This window comes from Drosophila takahashii, chromosome X, assembly GCF_030179915.1.
Source record: "Drosophila takahashii strain IR98-3 E-12201 chromosome X, DtakHiC1v2, whole genome shotgun sequence".
In the NCBI taxonomy this organism is placed as follows: domain Eukaryota; kingdom Metazoa; phylum Arthropoda; class Insecta; order Diptera; family Drosophilidae; genus Drosophila; species Drosophila takahashii.
The window spans coordinates 8,251,328-8,269,351 of record NC_091683.1 but is presented as its reverse complement, the minus strand read 5'-3'; the positions used below and the strand labels follow the sequence as shown (position 1 = coordinate 8,269,351).

Here is an 18,024-nt window from a genome sequence, read left to right as displayed (position 1 = left end):
TGACTATTTGTATTTGGAATAAATAAAACATTGTATAGAAGAAAAAGCCAAAACCAATCATGATATTTAGAGAAAAAGGCATTTCAAAGTTGACAATGTTTTTACAGTTTTATAGCGATGGCCGACATTGATGGAAATAAATCTGGCTGCGTAGACAGGTATAATGATTGCTTTAGAAAAAGTTTCTATTATCCGAAACCCGCCAAAGATCAGCGCACCCCAAGCAGATCAAGTTCGCCGGAAGTCGGGAAGCTTCCTGGGTCCCTCTTTATGCGCAAGAAACAACCCCCGGAGCTGAGATCAAACAACCCTGAAACAAAACCGAATCGTAGACCCTTAAAAACAAGGGTGCGTCGGGATCGAGTAATAAAAACTGGTATAGCTTTGTTTTCCGATATAATTTTGTTCGTTTTTTTATTGTTAGGATTTTTGTGATGGGGATTTTGTCGCCTTGTTGGTTGGTTTTTTTTTTTTGTTTGCTTTGTATATAATTTATCTTAAAGACAATTAACAATTATTATGGTACACAACTAGATGGTTTCTCTCATTCTATATGGTATGGCTTAAAAAAAAACACGATATATATTTGTATGTACAGACATGCAAAAAAAAATGCCTTAACTAGGTTTTTGGGGGGGAAAAAAAATTGAAAAAAAATTTCTAGAACTAGCTACATGTATAGTTAATATATATAATATATAATTATAATATGTAATGTAATATAATGTCTTAGGCGGTATTTGTGGATTTTTTTTTCTTCGATTTTCACATCTATTTTTATATATATCAACAATAAACACTGAAAAAAAACACACACACTAGAGGTTCGTTCTACGCTTGCTTTCTTTGCCTTCTTTCGGGACTTTATGGCATTTCGTTTTGTTCTTTCAACTTTAAACTGTAACAATCTTGGGGGATGAGGAATCCTTTGAATCCTAGGCCGTGGCATGCGGATGATAGGCCGCTGCCCAGGCATTGTGATGATGCGGATGCGGATGCGGATAGCCGTAGCTGGCGGTGCCCGCTCCGAATTCAGCTGGATAACTGGCCGCATACTCGGACTTCATGTGACAACTGGAGCTTGAGTCCTGGCTCGCTCCGCTGGCCAGTCCGCTCATGGTCAGCCCATATTCGGCGGCCAGCTGGGATTCACTCTGCATGGCCAGAGCGGCATAGTGATGCTGGGCGGCCAGTGCCGTCGCCGAGGCGGCTGGCGAGGATGCCGCCACCGCCGCTGCCGCCGCCGTCGCTGGTGAACTGGCCGCACTGGAGGCTGTGGATGTGGTTGAGTTCGCTGAGGTAGTGACGACTGCTGCTGCTGGTTGCTGTATGGCACGGCTGCTCCAGGGCTGCTGCTCCACATAGCCTGCGGCGGCGGAGGAGGAGGAGGAAGCCATCTGCTGCTGATGATGATGCTGCTGGAAGAGCGGCGGCGGTGGTGGCAGTGCATTGGCGGAGCCGCCACTCGATTGCTGGTAGAGATTCGCATACGGCGCATAGTTGACCAGCGGCGCTGCAACCTCCGGCTGCTCCTGCTTGAACTCCACTGGAGTCACCAAAGGCTGCTTCCCCGCCTTCTTCTCCTTCTTCTCCTGCTTTATCGCCGCCGCCGCCTGCTCCTTGGCCTCGGCGGCCAGAGCCTTCTTGCTCTTCTTGTCCTTGAAATGGGTCTTCTTGTGCTTGCTCAAATGATCGCTGCGCGAGAACTTCTTGGAGCAAATGGGGCAGGCGTAGGGCCGGTAGTTGGTGTGCGTCCTGCCGTGCCGCTGCAGTTCGTCGGATCGCGAGAATCGCTTGCCGCAGGTGAGGCACAGGAAGGGCCGCTCGCCCGTGTGCCAGCGCAGGTGGGTCTTCAAATGGGAGGCCTTGCCGTACAGCCTCTCGCAGCCGGGAATGTGACAGATGTGCTGCTTGCGACCGCGCTCATCGGGACCCACAATCGGCGGCAGTCCGCTCATCTCGTTCGTGCAATTGGGGCACGTGCAGCGAACGGAGCGCCGCTGCAGCTGCGTCTGGAAGGCGATGTCGTCGAAGTTGAAGCCCGGATAGCTCTGGGAGCTCCAGGGCTGATAGAGACGCTCCTGATGGGAGAACCAGGCGGCCGAGGAGGACATGGCGCCCACCGCATTGCCGTAGTAATCGGAGGCGTACTGGGCATACGGGAACTGGCTTCTAAAAGAAAACAGAAGAAAAGTATATGATTAGTTTTGAATTTAAAACACACATGTTTAATATTAAAGTATAGCCTAGTATTTTCTATTAAAATCATTTATTCATTGGTGTAATAATACACCCCCCTAATTTGCAAAAGATTCCTATCTAGCCTTCATTAATTTTAATCACCTTTTTATTCCTATCATTAGCTGCTCTAACCCTTAATTTGATTGCAAATATCTTTATTAAGTGGTAAGCTTAGTTATCAGAGATCTATATTTATTACAGATTATTCAATCTTTAAGCTAATGCGATGATGTATTTCCTTATAACAAAAACTGTGTAATTTTCAAATTATTTGTAACTTGATCTGTAATTTACAGTCAAGTGTTCAGGTTTTCAGGTTTATTTTGGGAATTTGATAAGTGATCCTATTCTTAAGTTTGTTTTTAATTGAAATAAAGATTTGCAAAATTCTAAATATAATTCCTGATATAAGCTATCATGTTATCTGAAATGAGAAGTATAATAACAGTTTATCTTTGATCCTAACATCCTAACTTCAAGTTTTCTGTGATATTTTTGATCTTTCATAGGAAAACAGCGTACAATTTTCCAATTTTGATATTACAATGATTTTGTATGATCCCATATCATCCCTAACTTTAAGTTTTCTTTAATTTTTCTTTGATCCTAACTTTAAGTTTTCTGAGTTATTTCTAATCTTTCACAGGAAATCAGTGTTAAATCCTATAATTTGATATTACAATGATATTGTACGATCCCATATCATCCCATGGCTTTTGTTTTATATTAGTATTATCTAGATATTTACCTTGGAGGTCCCAATCCGGAGTAGGCGGTATTCCAGCCGTAGGCGGCACTGGCGACCGCCGCTGCCCCGAGGTCCGCTGCTGCGGCTGCCGCTGCTGCCGCCGCCGCTGCCGCCGATGCCGAGGCGGCTGACGACGAGGAGGAGGAGGAGGAAGACGGCGACGAGGATGTTGCCGCTGTGGGTGGCGCCAAGTGGGTGGCGGCGGTCGAGGGCGTCGAGGGACTGGCCGAAATGGAGGCGAACGACTGGGCGGGCGAGGGGAAGATGCTGGGCGAAACGGAGGCGGAGGAGGGGGCCGACTGGATGCTGGAATTGGGTGAGGCGGTGCCGGTGGAGGAGGCCTGCGGATAGGGCAGCTCCAGCTTCATGGGCGCCTTGCTGCTGCCGCTGCCGCTGCTGTTGTAGATGGGAGAGCCACCGGAACTGGAGCCGGAACTTGAGCCGGAGAGGGACGAGGGGGCGGACAGCAGGAAGTCATGTGGCTGCTGTTGCGGTTGCTGTTGCTGTTGCATTTGCTGCTGTTGCATTTGTTGCTGCTGCGGCAAGTGTTGCATGTGCTGTTGGTGCTGCTGTTGCGACAAGTGCAGTTGCTGCTGCGCCTGCTGCATGTGAAGATGATGCTGCTGCTGTTGCGCCGCCTGCTGTTGCGCCGCCTGCTGCTGCTGTTGCACATAGGGATTCGGATTCAGATTGAGATTCAGGTAATTGCAGGCCGCATCGATCATTTTGAAAAACGGTAGCTTTTCTTTCGTTGGATTTTAAGGTTTTTTCTTTTTGGAATCTGCGATTATGTTTTTTTTTCGGCTACTACTTCGTTAGCAATTTTCGCACATTGCTCTTCGCTCTTATTCGCACTTATTGATATTCGCTCGTGTAATTATGGCACGCTTTTCACTTTAGTTTTATAATTATAGTCTTTTGCCGCGGCGCACGTAATTGCATGCACATGCGGAGGAGAACACGGAAAAAACACAAACAAATTAAAGGCAAACGAAAATTCGTAGTACATATATATATGCGTATATATATATATATAGATCCGAAAACGAGCGAGTTTCTCTGCTACTGCTACTGCCTCTTCTTCTTCTTCTTCGTGCTGCTGCTGCTGCGCGTGATGTGATAGAACCACCGGTAATTATCGTCGATTGCCGACTGAATTCCAAAACGCGGCGAGAGAGTCTAACAACGTACAAAACGAATCACTTGGCTGCGGGCAGCGGCGCGGGCAGCGAGCGGGGCAGAGAGCAGCAGCAGCAGCGCAGCGCTAGTGCTGTCCTGCTTTGGCTTACGCTCCGCCATGCTGCTCTCGCCACGCGCCCTCTCGCGCGCTCTCTCGCTCGCTCTCTCTGTGGCCATGCTGGGGGGACGACAATCATGGTGGTTGTTTTTTTTTCTTCGTGCCTTCCGGGCACGCTCGCTTTGTCTCGCTCGCTCTGCTTTGCCATGGCCAACTAACTGTGACTCCCTGGAACAGCACTCTCTGGCTCTCTTTTTCGCGCACTGAGTAGTTGGTGGTGCTCTCTCCTTGCCTTTGGTATTGTTGTTTTTGCTGCTGCTGCTGCTGCCGCGGGCGTTTTGTTTTAATTTCTATGTGTGGGTTTGTGTGTCAAAGCAATTGGGTTGCTGTTGTTGTTGTTGTTGCTCCTTGGTGCTCTCATATTGCTGTTGTGGTTGTTGTTGTTGTACCTGTGGTCAAAATTAAACTTTAAGACAAAAATTTGGATTTATCTTTAAGCCAAATCAAAAGCTTAGAACTTTTAATTGACATTTATGGAATATTTTACTTTTTAACTATTTTTTATAATTTTTACTCATCTCAAAATATATAGTATTACAATTTATTAAATTAAATTGAGTTTCAACTAAATAATAAAAAATAATTTTATCTTGGGATTTTTCCTTAAAATTAGCCTTGTAAATTTTTTTTCAATTTGCGGTGTATCAAATATATTTAAAAAAATATTGTAGCTAGGATTCCCTGAAACCTTTTTCAGTTTGTTTTAAAAAATTATTATTATAATAAATTTAACCTTATTTTATTTTCAATTTCAAACCACTTTCGAATATTTTCCCACCCACCACAAGATGACCATAAATTTTCCGATTTTTTACACATTTCAAGTACCTTCATTACAAACACGAATATCTGCTTAAATTCCCATTATGCCCGTAACCCATTTAGCCCTTCAATTTGTTTCGATGAAAGCAAGCAGACGGAAAAAAGTATGGCTCATCATTTTAATTAAATTAAAATTTCTGTTTAATGGCATTTAATTTTTCATTTCACTCCCCAGAAACCCCAAGGGAAAAGAAGAAGAAGAAGACAAAAGAAGTAGACGAAGCAGAAGAAGAAGAAGAGGGAGCGGGCATAATTCAAATATCAATACAATAACAATAAAAACTAATAAATTTGTGGTCGCGGCCCAATGAAATAACTGTATTTAAAGGGGCGTTGACCAAACACCACCACAAAAGAGACAGCAGCTCTCTCTCTCGCTCTCTATCGCACATGCTCAATGTGTGCGTGTGCGTGTGAATGTCTGTTTGTGTGCCGCATATTAATCACAATTGTTGTTGTTGCTTTTCGCTCCCTTTTTATTATGCGGCGTCTTTTTTATTACGCATACGCAACGTGGGCCTGGGCCACAAATTTTACGATTTGCTGCTGCTGTGAAAAGATAATGATGACTCCCAAAACGAAACGATCCCCCTGAATGGCCTCTCGACTTTCGCACTACCCTTTGGGTTATAAAATTTCACAATAATAATGTAAAAATTATGCAAAAAATGTTTTAATTGTTATTAAAATTGGTATGCCAATAAATTACGTTAAAATGGTGTTGCATCCCAAATTTTTCCGCATTTCGAATTTTAATTCAATGAGAAAACAACTATAATCCTTCCCAAAGCTATCATAAATCCCTTAAATATCATACAATTTTCTTAAGATTTTTTATAATAAAAGATAATAGTGGAATATGAGATTCCACAAGATAACAAGAAAGGAAGCTACCTTCGGCCAGCCGAAGCTTATATACCCTTGTAGATAAAAGAATACTCACTCGGTGCAGTTCCAGGGATTCCAGATTCAGCGTTTCGATTTATTTCAATTTTGTTTTTAAGTAGTCAAGAATCAAAACGCCTACTTCCTACAAAGTTACAATGAATTTTCTTATATTTGTTTGGGAGCCTTAAGATAAAGGTCCGATCCGGCTGGCTCCGACATATGTACTACCTGCAATAGAAAGAAGACCTTCGGGAAAGTTTCATCGCGATAGCTTTAAAACTGAGAGACTAGTTCGCATAGAAACGGACAGACGGACAGACGGACAGACGGACAGACGGACAGACGGACAGACGGACATGGCTAGATAGACTCGGCTATTGGTGCTGATCAAGAATATATATACTTTATGTGGTCGGAAACGTCTCCTTCACTGCGTTGCAAACATCTGACTGAAATTATAATACCCTCTACAAGGGTATAAAAATAAGAAAAATCTAGGGAAAAGTGAAAAAGTTCTGATAGCCTTAGATACCCAACTTGGGCTTTAGTGGGCATCCGACTGGGACTTCTGGGCAACATGTAATGAAACGGAAGATACAATTATATTGAAGCAACCAGGCCAACAACAAGGAGCCTGTCTCGTGCTCCTCTGGCTCCTTTTGGCTACCGAAGATTTATGACAATGCTGAAGTCAACTAGACTTGAAGACCGTCTGCCTGCGCCTGCCCAGCCCCTCCCCTCCCCTCCCCCTTTCCACCCCCATTATACCTCCTTTTGCAAGACAGGAGTGTATTCCTTGTCCTTGTTCTTCTCCTTCTTCTTGTTCTTGTTCTTGTCCTTGGGCCACAACGTCGCCGCATAATCAATTAGCAAAAAGTCGGCAGCAACAGCATGGAAAGTTCCTACTATCCCTATCTACCACCGCCTACCGCCCACCAAAAAGAAAACGCCCACTTTTTTGTACCACTAGGTCAAGTTGGAAAATCGCTTTTGGGGGTTTGGGAGCAGGGAAAAAAGGGAAACTTTAAAGGAAAAGATCTATAGGTAAACATGGGTATACAAATACATTTTCTAATAAAACAATCTTTATAATAACAAACCGAAAGAAATATAAAACTATTATCCTTTGTAAGCCAACATACATCCCTTAAATATCATTAAATTTCCATGAAAATGTCTATAACGACAGATAACAGTGAAACATTAGATTGTACTAGATAATAATCCTACCTTACACTTAAGACTGTAACCAAATCGGAAGCAACATTCGTAAATCTCTCAAAATATTATGCAAAATGAAGCCTAATCTATTTTGAGGAAGTGACTCCAGGATATAGGGATTCAATCCGCTGCTCTAGTCCACAACACAGTCACATCCCCAAGAACCAGAATCTTAACCATTCCGAGACCATTGCGCTAATCAATTGATTAGCCGCGACGAGCCCACCAAACAAGGCGGAGATCCAGAGATCAGCGGGGTCAGGTAAATCGGAGGTAAATCGCGGGACGCCTAATCTAGGTTTAAGCTGGAAAAGTTTTGACTTCGTCGCATCAAAGCTCCTCATCCGCGGGATTTTTCGCCGGATCGACGTCTCTAATCTCTAATCCTAAGAGAGAGAGAGAGCGGACGAACCCTTCCTCCAGGATAATCCCGTCATGTTTTGCTACCTAGCCCCCGACTCGGTTACGCCTGAATCGTAATTATTGATTCTTGATCCTTTCGGCAGATTAATGCGACATCTTCTGGCTTTCTGCACGCAGAGAAATAAAAGTATTTTTATTTACTTTCTTTCTTAAAAACTATATAACAGTTATGTTAATGAACATAATTCAAAGACGAATAATAATTTTGTATAAAACTCTCCTTAAAACCAATTCCCAATTTTTTACAAAAAAAACTCGTTTTTTTGACCATAACAATGGAAATATTGATTTAAATATGGATTGTCATACCTTTCTGAACTCGTTATTAAATTTCCAATCGATTGGGATTCAAACCTGAGAATTTTATTTTTTGTCAATTTTTCGCAAAAAACCAAAATTTTATTTTTCCCATATCACCCGGAAAGTGTCATGAATTTATTTATTATTTTGTTATCTGTTCAAAACAGTATGTATTTTTGGTGTAGGACCATTTTTGGCCAAGTTACAGCAAAAAAACCAAAAGAAAAAAACTCTAATTTGACCAAAAAGTCAAATCCAAATTTTTCACAAAAAATAATTAGTTTTTTGTTCATAGCAATGGAAATATTGATCCAAATATGGATTGTCATACCTTTCTGAACTCGTTATTAAATTTCAAATCGATTGGCATTTAAACCTGGGCATTTTATTTTTTTCCCATTTTTCGCAAAAAAATCATGAGGTACCCCCTTACAAAAAAATTGAAAATTGGCGAAAATTTTATTTTTGCAGGATTACCCGGGAAGTGTTATGGATTTTTTTATTATTTAGTTATCTGTTCAAAACAGTATTCATTTTTGGTGTAGGACCATTTTTGGCCAAGTTACAGCAAAAAAGCCAAATGAAAAATTTCAATTTTTACCAAAAATATAATTCGTTTTTTTCAGTAAGAGCTATACAACTTTTGAATAAATATTCTTATGGTAAAAATATATGTTAAGTGCTAAAGTAACTCAAAGGTGAATTACCGAATCCAATCGTATTTTTGCCCAGTGCAGCTATATGGCTCTCCCATCGGTTTTTGGTGGTCTCGGATTAAACCGCACCCTTTGACCAAAGGTCCTGTGGGCGATGGGCGGTGGGTGGTTGGGTGGCTGGGTGGTTTCGCTGCTGCCGCGGGGTGCCATAAATGCATAATCCACGTTTTACGATCGCTTAGCAGGAAAAGTCAAGGGATCGTCTGCGGTAATCCGAAAGAGAGGCCAGATAAATCAGGTAGTGAGTTGGGCAAAGTATTCAATTGAAATTGCCGGGCTCGTCGGAGCGTAATCCTTTTTTCGCCTTTGCGAAAGGACCCGCAACCGTTCAACGTTAACCCGTTATGCAGATTTGTGTTAATTGGATTTATGGGGATTTTCGCATCTAAATCCTTTCACTGTCTGCAAATATTTTGCCCCTTCGTTCTTCGTCGAAGATTAGATTAATCTCCGGGGTTTTTTCGCCAATTGACTTTGTATATCTTATCTTCTTGTTTCGGAAACTCAATCTACCTATCTACCTATCGCTAACTATCTTTGACTTTTGTAGAAGATCTCTGACTTTCTGGGTTTTGTAGTTTGCAGATTAAAATGTTCTATTGAATATTATTAAGTTTTAAAAATAATACAATTATTTGTACATTTTCATAATTAATTTTAATAAGTTTTATAAATTAATTTCCTTAAATGAATTGTATTTTTTTGTATTTCTATGTTGTTTGTAAAAACCTTATAAAAATACAGATATCAGATCTGCTACTTTTTGCCGGCATTATCCACGAGATGCAACAGATGGCAAGGGAATTCCTCCGAACGCCCCCTACATTTTGTTCACCCTTCCCTTTAAATTTCCACTCGATTTACCCAACTGGATCGATCGGCTGTTTGACGACAGATTGCGCAATCCTCTGGCCTCATCGCAAGGTCGTGCCCCGCCCCCTTTGACCTTTTCGGGGCGCACTTGTGGCCATCTCTCGGGATCTCGAATTCGAATCTTTGGACTTCCACTGAATTCTCTAATCAAGCGGCAACGATGCAAAAAAAAACAACACACACAAGAAGGCACCAAAAAAAAAACAATAGCATCGAACAATAAATTTTAATTTCAATAATAAATATTACCCTCCATGTGTGTGTTTTTTCTATTTTTTTCTACTTTTCGTGTGTTCTTCTTTTATGACGAAGCGTGTGTCTTTCGGTTGGAAAGGGGAAGGGGTCCCAGAACCGCGAACAAGATATTAGAGATCTCCTCGGGGACCGTTTTGCACTAAAAATGTCAACAGCATCAATTTACAGCCCCTAAATAGGGGTAGAAAGAGAGAGAGAGAGATGGAGAAGGGGAGAGGGAGCGAAGAAAGAGTGCCGAAACAAGGGGATTCTAACACTTCCCGGGAAATCACTTGGCTAGGGCCGCAAAAAAAAAAATCTGTAGATGTCCGAACTCGAGACACTTGTTGCTGCACTCGAAAAAAATCCAAGCATTCATGGAAAAAAAATAAAAATACTTCTAAAGAAGTAACTTGAACAATTATGGTAAAACCAACAGCAAATATTTAAAGTATTTTATTCTTATTTTCTTAATTTAACCATATAGTTCATATTTTAAATATTAAATTATTAATCATATTTTATTATGAATTTTTAAAAGAAGCAAACATGTATGACATTTTTATAATTTGTATATTAACCGGGAAACATTTTTTTAAAATATTGTTTAAACATATTTTTACAATTTTTATAAAGGGTATGTAACAATTTTTATAGATTTTTATAATTTTGATTAAACATATTTGTACAATTTTATAAAGGGTATGTTACCTTTTTCAAAGATTTGTATGATTTTGTTTTAACATATTTGCACAATTTTTATAAGGGGTAAATACAACTTTTTTTTAATATTTTCATAATTTTGATTAAAAATATTTTTAAAATTTTTATAATAACATTTTTTCTGAACAGGTTCATTATTTTTATAATGACCAAAACAAAGTGCTAGTATTTCTCGCAGTGCGGTGAGAACAGGAGCTGACCAAAGGGAACCGGTGGAGAGGAGAGGAGGGGAGAGGAGAGCACACAAGAGACCGCCGCATAAATGGGGTGTCGAAATGATCATCAGTTGAGGGGGCGCCCCGCGGCGGAGCGTTTCTCTGATCTTTGCTCCGCACGCCCCGCTGCGCTCCTTCCACGGTCCACGAACAAGAAGAAGAAGAAGAAGAGGGAGAGGCAAAAGGATCCTCGAGAACGAAACAGGACTCCTTGGCGGCCCCTGAACAGTGGAAAAACGGTGGCAAAATAGCCATGGGAAAAATCAATGTGCGCCGTGTTGCGAAAATCCAGGCGACAAAGGTGCCAGGACAAAGGACAACTAATTGGTCCGATTCCAAATTGCGAGTCGCTGTTCTTTTGATGCCTTAGAGCCTTAGAGCCTTAGAACCTGCCGCAGCTCCATTGTCCTCGCTCGATGCGTTTTTGTTTCAGTTTTTCGCTGGCGGCACAACAGGTTCAAAGGGCAAAAATACGACAAAAAAAGAAAAACGACCTGTGCGATTGGAAATCGAAAATATTATGGGGTTATTATGCAATAAAATTTAAAGTAAATCCAAAGATTTCATGTTCAATCTAAATATTTTTGGCAAAAATACGACAAAAAAAGAAAAACGACCTGTGCGATTGGAAATCAAAAATATTTCGAGGTTATTATGCAATCAAATTTAAAGTAAATCCAAAGATTTTATTTCAATCTAAATATTTTTGCTTTGCTTTTTTTTGTAATTTTAAATATTTACAATATTTATTTTAATAGCTTATAGCAAATTTAAGCATCTTTAACTTTTATTTTTATTTGAAATTCTTTTTAACGTAATAATGCAATTTACAATTAAATATTACTATTTTCCAGCTTAATTCAAATATTTTCAAATGAAATATTACGTTTTTTATTAATTTAAATATGCAATACGAATCTTTGAATTTAATTGATTAATTAATATAACAGTTTATAGTAAATTTAAGCATATTAAACTTTAATTTTTAATTGAAATGCTTTTTAATGACGTTAAATATTAGATATGAAATTTTCAATTAAATATTAATACTTTAAAATGAAATACTACTAATATGCAAATTTTTTACTGTTGACTTACCAGAATTTAAATTAAACTTCAACTAAAAATACAACCTGTGTGATGGGAAATCATTAATATCTATTTATTATAATAATAAACAGGGACTACTTACTGGAATTTGAATTTCACTCGCACTAAAATATTAACAAAAATTACAACATATTTAACGCACCTCCAACTTTAAGCAAATATAACCTGAGGATTCAGAATATTACTATAATTATATAATCTTTATGGAGATAATTACCTTATATCAGGGGATCTCCAGATCCATTTCGCTATCACTCGATTGGTCACTCCCATTTTCTGCCGGTAACGGCGATGGCTCGATTGGCTTTACCACTTGCATATCATTTTGATCTGCTTGTCTCTGCACCCTTCTGGTCCTTCGCACTCTTCTTGTTGGTTCGGTGTAGTACACAACTCGGTTTCTTAGAGTCATATAAACTTTATCCATTTCGTTATTTTTGTTTAATAAAATTTAGTTGAGATGTATGCGATGTGAGTGATGTGAGCGAAATATTGTAAAAGTTAATGTCGAAGCCGCCTATTCCTACTTCTAAATTTTTATATTTTTAAATACGTTTGTGATACATTTTAAATATTTAAAAAACGGTTTTTGTCATTGTGCAACTGCAATTAGCGAGTACACCTTACCTAGCAGATACACCCACCTTGCATAGCGGAGACAAGCTCCCGTGAAAGCGAGTGCACCTTCACACCATGGTGAATGCATCCGCTAACCATGGTGAGAGACTTGGATAAAATAGCATTCACAAGTTTTACAACACTGTTGGCGGCATTTTTAAACGCATTTTCCCACCTTTTATGTGGTGAAAAACAATTTCTGTAAATTTATTATAAATTAAACTTAAAATTTTAAAACATATAAAAGGCACATAATTCGCTTCTTAAAGTATTGCTTATTATATCGCAAAATAACTGTTTCAATAACTCAAGTAACATAAATTGTCTATTTTAAATGGGTGAACAACTGTAACAAATAAAACTAATTACAAACGCAATAAAATATTGTTCAAGTAGGTTAATTAAATACTTATACATTCATTTTGGATTGCTTACACTAAATTGTGATCTAAAGTTATGTAGTTTATAAATTTATAATAGTTGTCAACTTTAAGAAGAAATTGATATAATTAAACGCACGATTTGCGTGTACCTTTTCTATATGACCCAAATTATCGAAATTGCCCAAATCAAAATAGATTTTTTTTTTAATATTAATTTTCTTGCTCCTAAGAGATGGCATTTCTGAATATCTAGAAAATATCTCAGAATTTTTTAAAAAATAAAATAGTTGTAAAATTGTGTTTTATATTAAAATTAACACTTTAATTTGCCATATTCTGGCAAATTTTATTAGCTCAGTGTTATTTATTAAAAAAAGCGCCTTAAAAAGATTGCTTGATTGAAACGTTTTTTTTTTATAAATTTTAATTTAATCTGTAATGATACTAATGACAATAAAAATCGACTGAATAAAAAAAGCTAGATAATGACTAATAGCGCTCGCTGGCTACAAAGTAGCCGAAGGGGCATCACTTCGCCGCATAAGAATGTGGCGAGAGAGGAGGAGGAGCGGTGCTGGGCTGAAACGGAAAAGACGAGAAAAAGGGGGGAAAATTGGCGCAAATTGTACACGCGAGGCGCAGCAGTGACGTTTGGATCGGAACTATCGGTTTGTGTGGCGTGCTGGGCGGCAAATTAAATGCCGCCGATTTGCAATGTCCCGAGGAAAATAGCATAATTAAATAACCAGAGCCAGCGCATCTCATCTAGTGTTAAAAGTCGGGCATTATTCCCAATCGCAAAAGAGAAAAGAGAATCGAGTCCGAATCCGAATCCAAATCTCTCGCTGACTCGCTGACCCGTCTCGTTGGAGTCTCGCTCGTGCCATCTCCGTCGCACCCACACACCGACGGCCAGCCAGCCATATTGCCGTCCCGCTCGTTTCGGTGACAACGTGTCGGTGTGCGTGCGCCAGTGTGTCAGAGTAAAAGCGTGTGTCTGTGTGCGCTGTGTATGTGCAACAAACAACGGCGGCCGCTAACAAAAAAATTGTAAATAAATACGACAGCGCGCGAAAATCGAAAAAGTGCTGGGAAAGTTAACGGAAGAGCGGCCCCAAAAAAAATCGCTAAAATTCTGGTAGCAAAGAGGGGGTAAAATCGGAGGCCAGTGGGGCATTTTGTTGAACAATTTGAAAATTAATTTGTTCTGTGCGTTGTTTGCATGGCCACCGGTTCGTCGGACAAGGACGACGATAGTGTTATCCTGCGGCGGCTGATTTTTCGGCTTGCCCCCTCTCACTCTCTTTTTCGCTCTCGCGGCGAGAGCAAGCTGAAAACACGCTCGCACTGCACCCACTAGAGATGCGCCAAAGCCAGTGACTCGATTTCGTGATTGCCTGTAAAGATCGTTACTTTATTCTTAATTAGAATTTCTTAGCAACAGGCAATATTTACTTGAAGAATTCGTAGTACGATTTTTCAAATGTATCTATTTGAAATATTTCTTAGCAAGAGGCGATATTTTCTTGAAGAATTCGTAGTACAATTTTTCGAATGTATCTATTTGAAATATTTTTTTTATCGCAATTAAAAGAAAATATTTTAGAATTTATTAAAGTTGTTTCCAACAAGAAACCGAACCTTTCCAACTAAATGCCAGTAAAACAGAATTTTTTTTTCAAAGTTATCACTCCTCCAAACTTCTTTGTGCGCAATTTTCGTGACCCAAGCAGTGACTGCGGCCGCATAAAAATATCGGCGAGTGTGTCACCGGTGAGCAGGGCGCATCTCTGGACTCGCTGCTTCGTTATCTGGCGCGCCATATGTGCGGATGTGTGTGCGTATCGGCTCTCAGAGAGCGCGTGGCGAGAGCGGAACAGGCTTTGGACAGCGGCTAACAGCTGTTACGGCGACAACAGCGCGCTAGCAGCGGCATTTGTACGGATTTCGGGCCCTAACAGGGCGATAACAGGGCGAAAACAGCGTGTGAGAGCAGCGAGAGAGCGACGAGAGCCACTCGCGTGTTGTGTCGAACAGTCAATTTTAGTGTATTTCGTGCTCGGTGGTGTATTTGAACGGCCAGCCGCGGTCACACTGAAGCAAAAACATTTTTGGCTCGGAGAACGATTAACACAAGCGGACTGAAATTTTTTTGTTTTAGTGTTGCGAAAAAGTTTGTGGGATTTTTCTAAAATCGCCGGAAAATGTGAAAAATATATGGTACGAAACCGAAATTCGGCAAAATTGCGAAGAATATTTAGAAATTTAGTGCGTGGCAATCGGTTGTGGTGTAAAATTTTGACAACCGGCCGAAATGTGGCCGGAAATTTTTTCAAATTTTCTACGACATTTTCTCGAATTTCGCATTTGCTCAGAATAATTTTGCGATTTTTGTGCGGGCCGGGAAAAATCAAAAACGCTCTGGCGGAGACAACACAAAAAATTTCTGCAATAGAAACTTTGAAACGAAAACGACGAGCGAACACAGAAAAAAATGGAATATATTTCTGAACGTCTGTTTTTCTTTCTTTTTCCAATGCTCCTCGCACTCATTGCCGCTTACCCGTCGTGTGTGTATGCACACCAATGCCGCTCGGCACCAATACCAGCGCACGCTTTCTCTCTCTCGGACTCGTGCTCGCTCTTGCACGAACTCGCTGCTTTCGGTGTGTGTGTGTGTAACTGTGTGTGGTGAAAACGTTGGCGTCGCTGTGAGAATTCTGTACGCGCGCCCCAAGCCCCAAGTGTGTGTGCGTGCGTGCGTGTGTGAAAGCTTTTGTCAGCCAGCCCCACTAACCCTACGGTCGTCCCGCTCGCACCCCACTCGCCACTCGCCGCCCCAACAAATTGAATTTCATATGATGGCCGCTCGAATGCGGAAGCAAAATCAAAATACGGCCACTTTTTCGGCCATTTAAAATGTAAATTGTGCTGTAAACTACTGGCTCAGCCGGCTGGCATTTTTAGTTGATTTTTAGCCCTGCCTGGGCAGTATTTTTCTGCCCCCAAAAGGGTGATTTTTTTCCCTCCCCCAGCTTAACGGCGTTGACTTTAAATTTTTCGGTGCCTCATTTAATGCATAATTTTGCCAGCGACGGCACTTGTTTTATTTTTTAGTTGGGAACTGGCGGCAAAATAAAATTTATTATTTTCATTTTCGTGGTGTGCGCCAAAAGAGCGAGAGGCCAACACACACGTCCACACGTCTGCGGGCAGAGCAGCGAGTACAGTGCATAGTATTGGCGAATAAAATTGCGAGACAAGAACAGAGCTGAGCGGAGAGCGAGAGAGCGAGTGGTCGTCAAGCGGCGCAGAGTGCAGCGAGAAGAGTTCTCTCGTCCGCCCCCGATCTTATCGCCGTCTCGTCTCGTTGCCTTTAGTTTCGTTTCGTTCCGTTTCCCTTTTCCCCTCCGTTTCGTTCTCGGCCACTCGCGCGCGGCTAAAAAAATAAATAAATATTGCTATTGCTTTCGGTTCGATTTGATTTGTGTGCGGTGCTCCGAGTGTTCGTTCAATAATAATTCTAATAGGCAGCATTATTTATTCCCTTGGTATTCTTGTGCGTTTACAGTTTATGTGCAATGTTAGAGCGGCAAACGGCAGCAGTAGCAGCAGCAACATCGGCAAAAACAACAACAGCAGAAGCAGAAGCAGCGCCAGCAACAAAAACAAAAACAACCGAAACACAACAAACCCAACAAAATCAACAAAATCAACAACAACAACAGCCAACAATGTGAATTGCTTTTTTTTTTCATTTTAATTGTAAACGAAAACCGAATCAAGTGCATAATAATTATATACACACACGCATAAATAATAAATAGTAAAGTATATACATCAAAAAGAAAATAAGCGGAGCCGAAAAAAGCCGCCAAAAACAAAATAGCAGAAAAGATGTAAAGTAGCGGAAAAAGGCGGATTGAAAAGGGAAGAGGCAGAGGAAGAGAGAGAGAGAGCCAAAACAACAACCGTTAATTTTCGCTCAGTGTGGAGGCAGGCAGGCAACAAACAACAAACCAACAAACAAAAAACCAAACAAACAATAACAAGAACAACAACAACGAGCCGCCCAGCCAAGGTCAACTTTTGGTGTTTTTGGGGCCCAACAACACAAAATGCACGCGTGTGTCTGCTGCTGTTCGACAAACAACAATTGCAACAACAACAATAAGAAGAACAACAACAAGAACGACGGCAGCAGCAACAACAACACAGCAACAACAGGCAGCGGCGGCGGTAGCAGCAGCAGCAGCAACAACAACAACAAATTGCAGCCAAGGAAGCACAAGGAAGGAGTTTCAGTAGTAGTTGCCGAAGAAGAGGAAGAGAACCAGCAGCGGTTGAAGGAGTCGAAGAAGGAGGAGGAGGAGAAGTTGTCTGCTGGCCAAAGCGCCAGTGGCGGCGACAACGACAACGATCTCAACGGCTCCGCAACGAGGAGGCGGTGGTGGCTGCGCGGTCCTCCAGGATCAGCGGAAGCGGGAGAAGGAGGAGTCGAAGGAGGAGTCGAAGAAGGAGTCGAAGAAGGAGTCGGAGGAGGAGTCGAAGTGGGTGGAAGCGAAACAACGACGCGGACGCGGTCACCATATCCACCAGGTGACCAGGTTGCGGTGACGATAGCGCCGGCAACGTTGTTGCAACTAATAATTAAAGCTAGAGCAACAACAAACACCTCAGCAACAATTGCAACCAGCTCCTCCATTAAGATCCCAAAATACCAACAATACCAACAATACCAATACCAAATCCCAATCCTCGCCAGCCACGCCTTTTGAGTGCCTCTTTGTGTGTTGTGTATTGTGCGTGTGTGCCCTCTGTGTGTTGCAAAGTGTCTGAAAACAACAACCAACAACAACAACAACCAGAAACAACCAACAACAACAGCAAATCAATCGAAACTAAACACTCTAAACACTAAACAAACAAATACAAACCTTCTGGCAACCCGTGCAACAACTGTCAAAAAGTAGCAGCTCGAGCTCCTTTGACAATCCCGACAGAAAATCAGACTACGACTGAACTTCAACGTTGTCGGTTTATAAATCAGAACGGAGAAAAAAAGTTGTAGCAAAAAAAAAAAAAAGAACGATTAAAATTGTTATAATACGAAAGAAAAAACAAAACCAAAACTCGGAACAAACAAACAAAGAGAAATCGAAGAAACCGGCAAACAACGCGGAGGAAAAACGGAACAACAACGCTTTTCCCT

General features: G+C 41.0%; 2 protein-coding genes and 1 long non-coding RNA gene across 7 annotated transcripts; 1 reads left to right on the top strand and 2 right to left on the bottom strand.

Moving 5' to 3' along the window:
* Positions 1-474: 474 nt before the first annotated feature.
* Positions 475-12,323, bottom strand: btd (buttonhead). 4 transcript variants are annotated; one of them, XM_017157358.3, is made up of 5 exons: positions 12,029-12,322; positions 11,894-11,976; positions 11,800-11,834; positions 2,990-4,675; positions 475-2,172 (listed from the first exon to the last, which is right to left on the bottom strand). In XM_017157358.3, exons 4-5 carry the CDS (start codon positions 3,712-3,714, stop codon positions 936-938), a joined length of 1,962 nt encoding a protein of 653 aa, XP_017012847.2. In that variant the 5' UTR covers positions 3,715-4,675; positions 11,800-11,834; positions 11,894-11,976; positions 12,029-12,322; the 3' UTR covers positions 475-935. The 4 variants fall into 4 exon arrangements, 2 of the variants coding, with proteins under 2 accessions (XP_017012847.2, XP_070075007.1); XM_070218906.1 differs by having other exon boundaries at positions 11,894-11,959; XR_011419721.1 differs by lacking the exons at positions 475-2,172; positions 2,990-4,675 and adding an exon at positions 6,151-6,224 and having other exon boundaries at positions 12,029-12,323.
* Positions 12,324-13,362: 1,039 nt separating this feature from the next.
* Positions 13,363-17,910, top strand: LOC108068038 (integrin-binding sialoprotein-like). 2 transcript variants are annotated; one of them, XM_017157395.3, is made up of 2 exons: positions 13,363-13,480; positions 16,384-17,910. In XM_017157395.3, exon 2 carries the CDS (start codon positions 16,931-16,933, stop codon positions 17,588-17,590), a length of 660 nt encoding a protein of 219 aa, XP_017012884.2. In that variant the 5' UTR covers positions 13,363-13,480; positions 16,384-16,930; the 3' UTR covers positions 17,591-17,910. The 2 variants fall into 2 exon arrangements, with proteins under 2 accessions (XP_017012884.2, XP_017012883.2); XM_017157394.3 differs by lacking the exon at positions 13,363-13,480 and adding an exon at positions 14,869-15,032.
* LOC138913785 (uncharacterized) lies at positions 13,990-14,877 on the bottom strand. The gene is made up of 3 exons (XR_011419633.1): positions 14,454-14,877; positions 14,268-14,372; positions 13,990-14,209 (listed from the first exon to the last, which is right to left on the bottom strand). It is a non-coding gene; the product is annotated as an uncharacterized lncRNA (long non-coding RNA).
* Positions 17,911-18,024: the final 114 nt, after the last annotated feature.

Bases quoted from the DNA above. Each gene is read 5' to 3' on its own strand.
- btd (XM_017157358.3), bottom strand. From the start codon at position 3,714: ATGATCGATGCGGCCTGCAATTACCTGAATCTCAATCTGAATCCGAAT. The intron at 2,173-2,989 runs GTAAATATCTAG...GTTTTCTTTTAG, and splicing joins TCCGGATTGGGACCTCCAAG to AAGCCAGTTCCCGTATGCCC.
- LOC108068038 (XM_017157395.3), top strand. From the start codon at position 16,931: ATGCACGCGTGTGTCTGCTGCTGTTCGACAAACAACAATTGCAACAAC.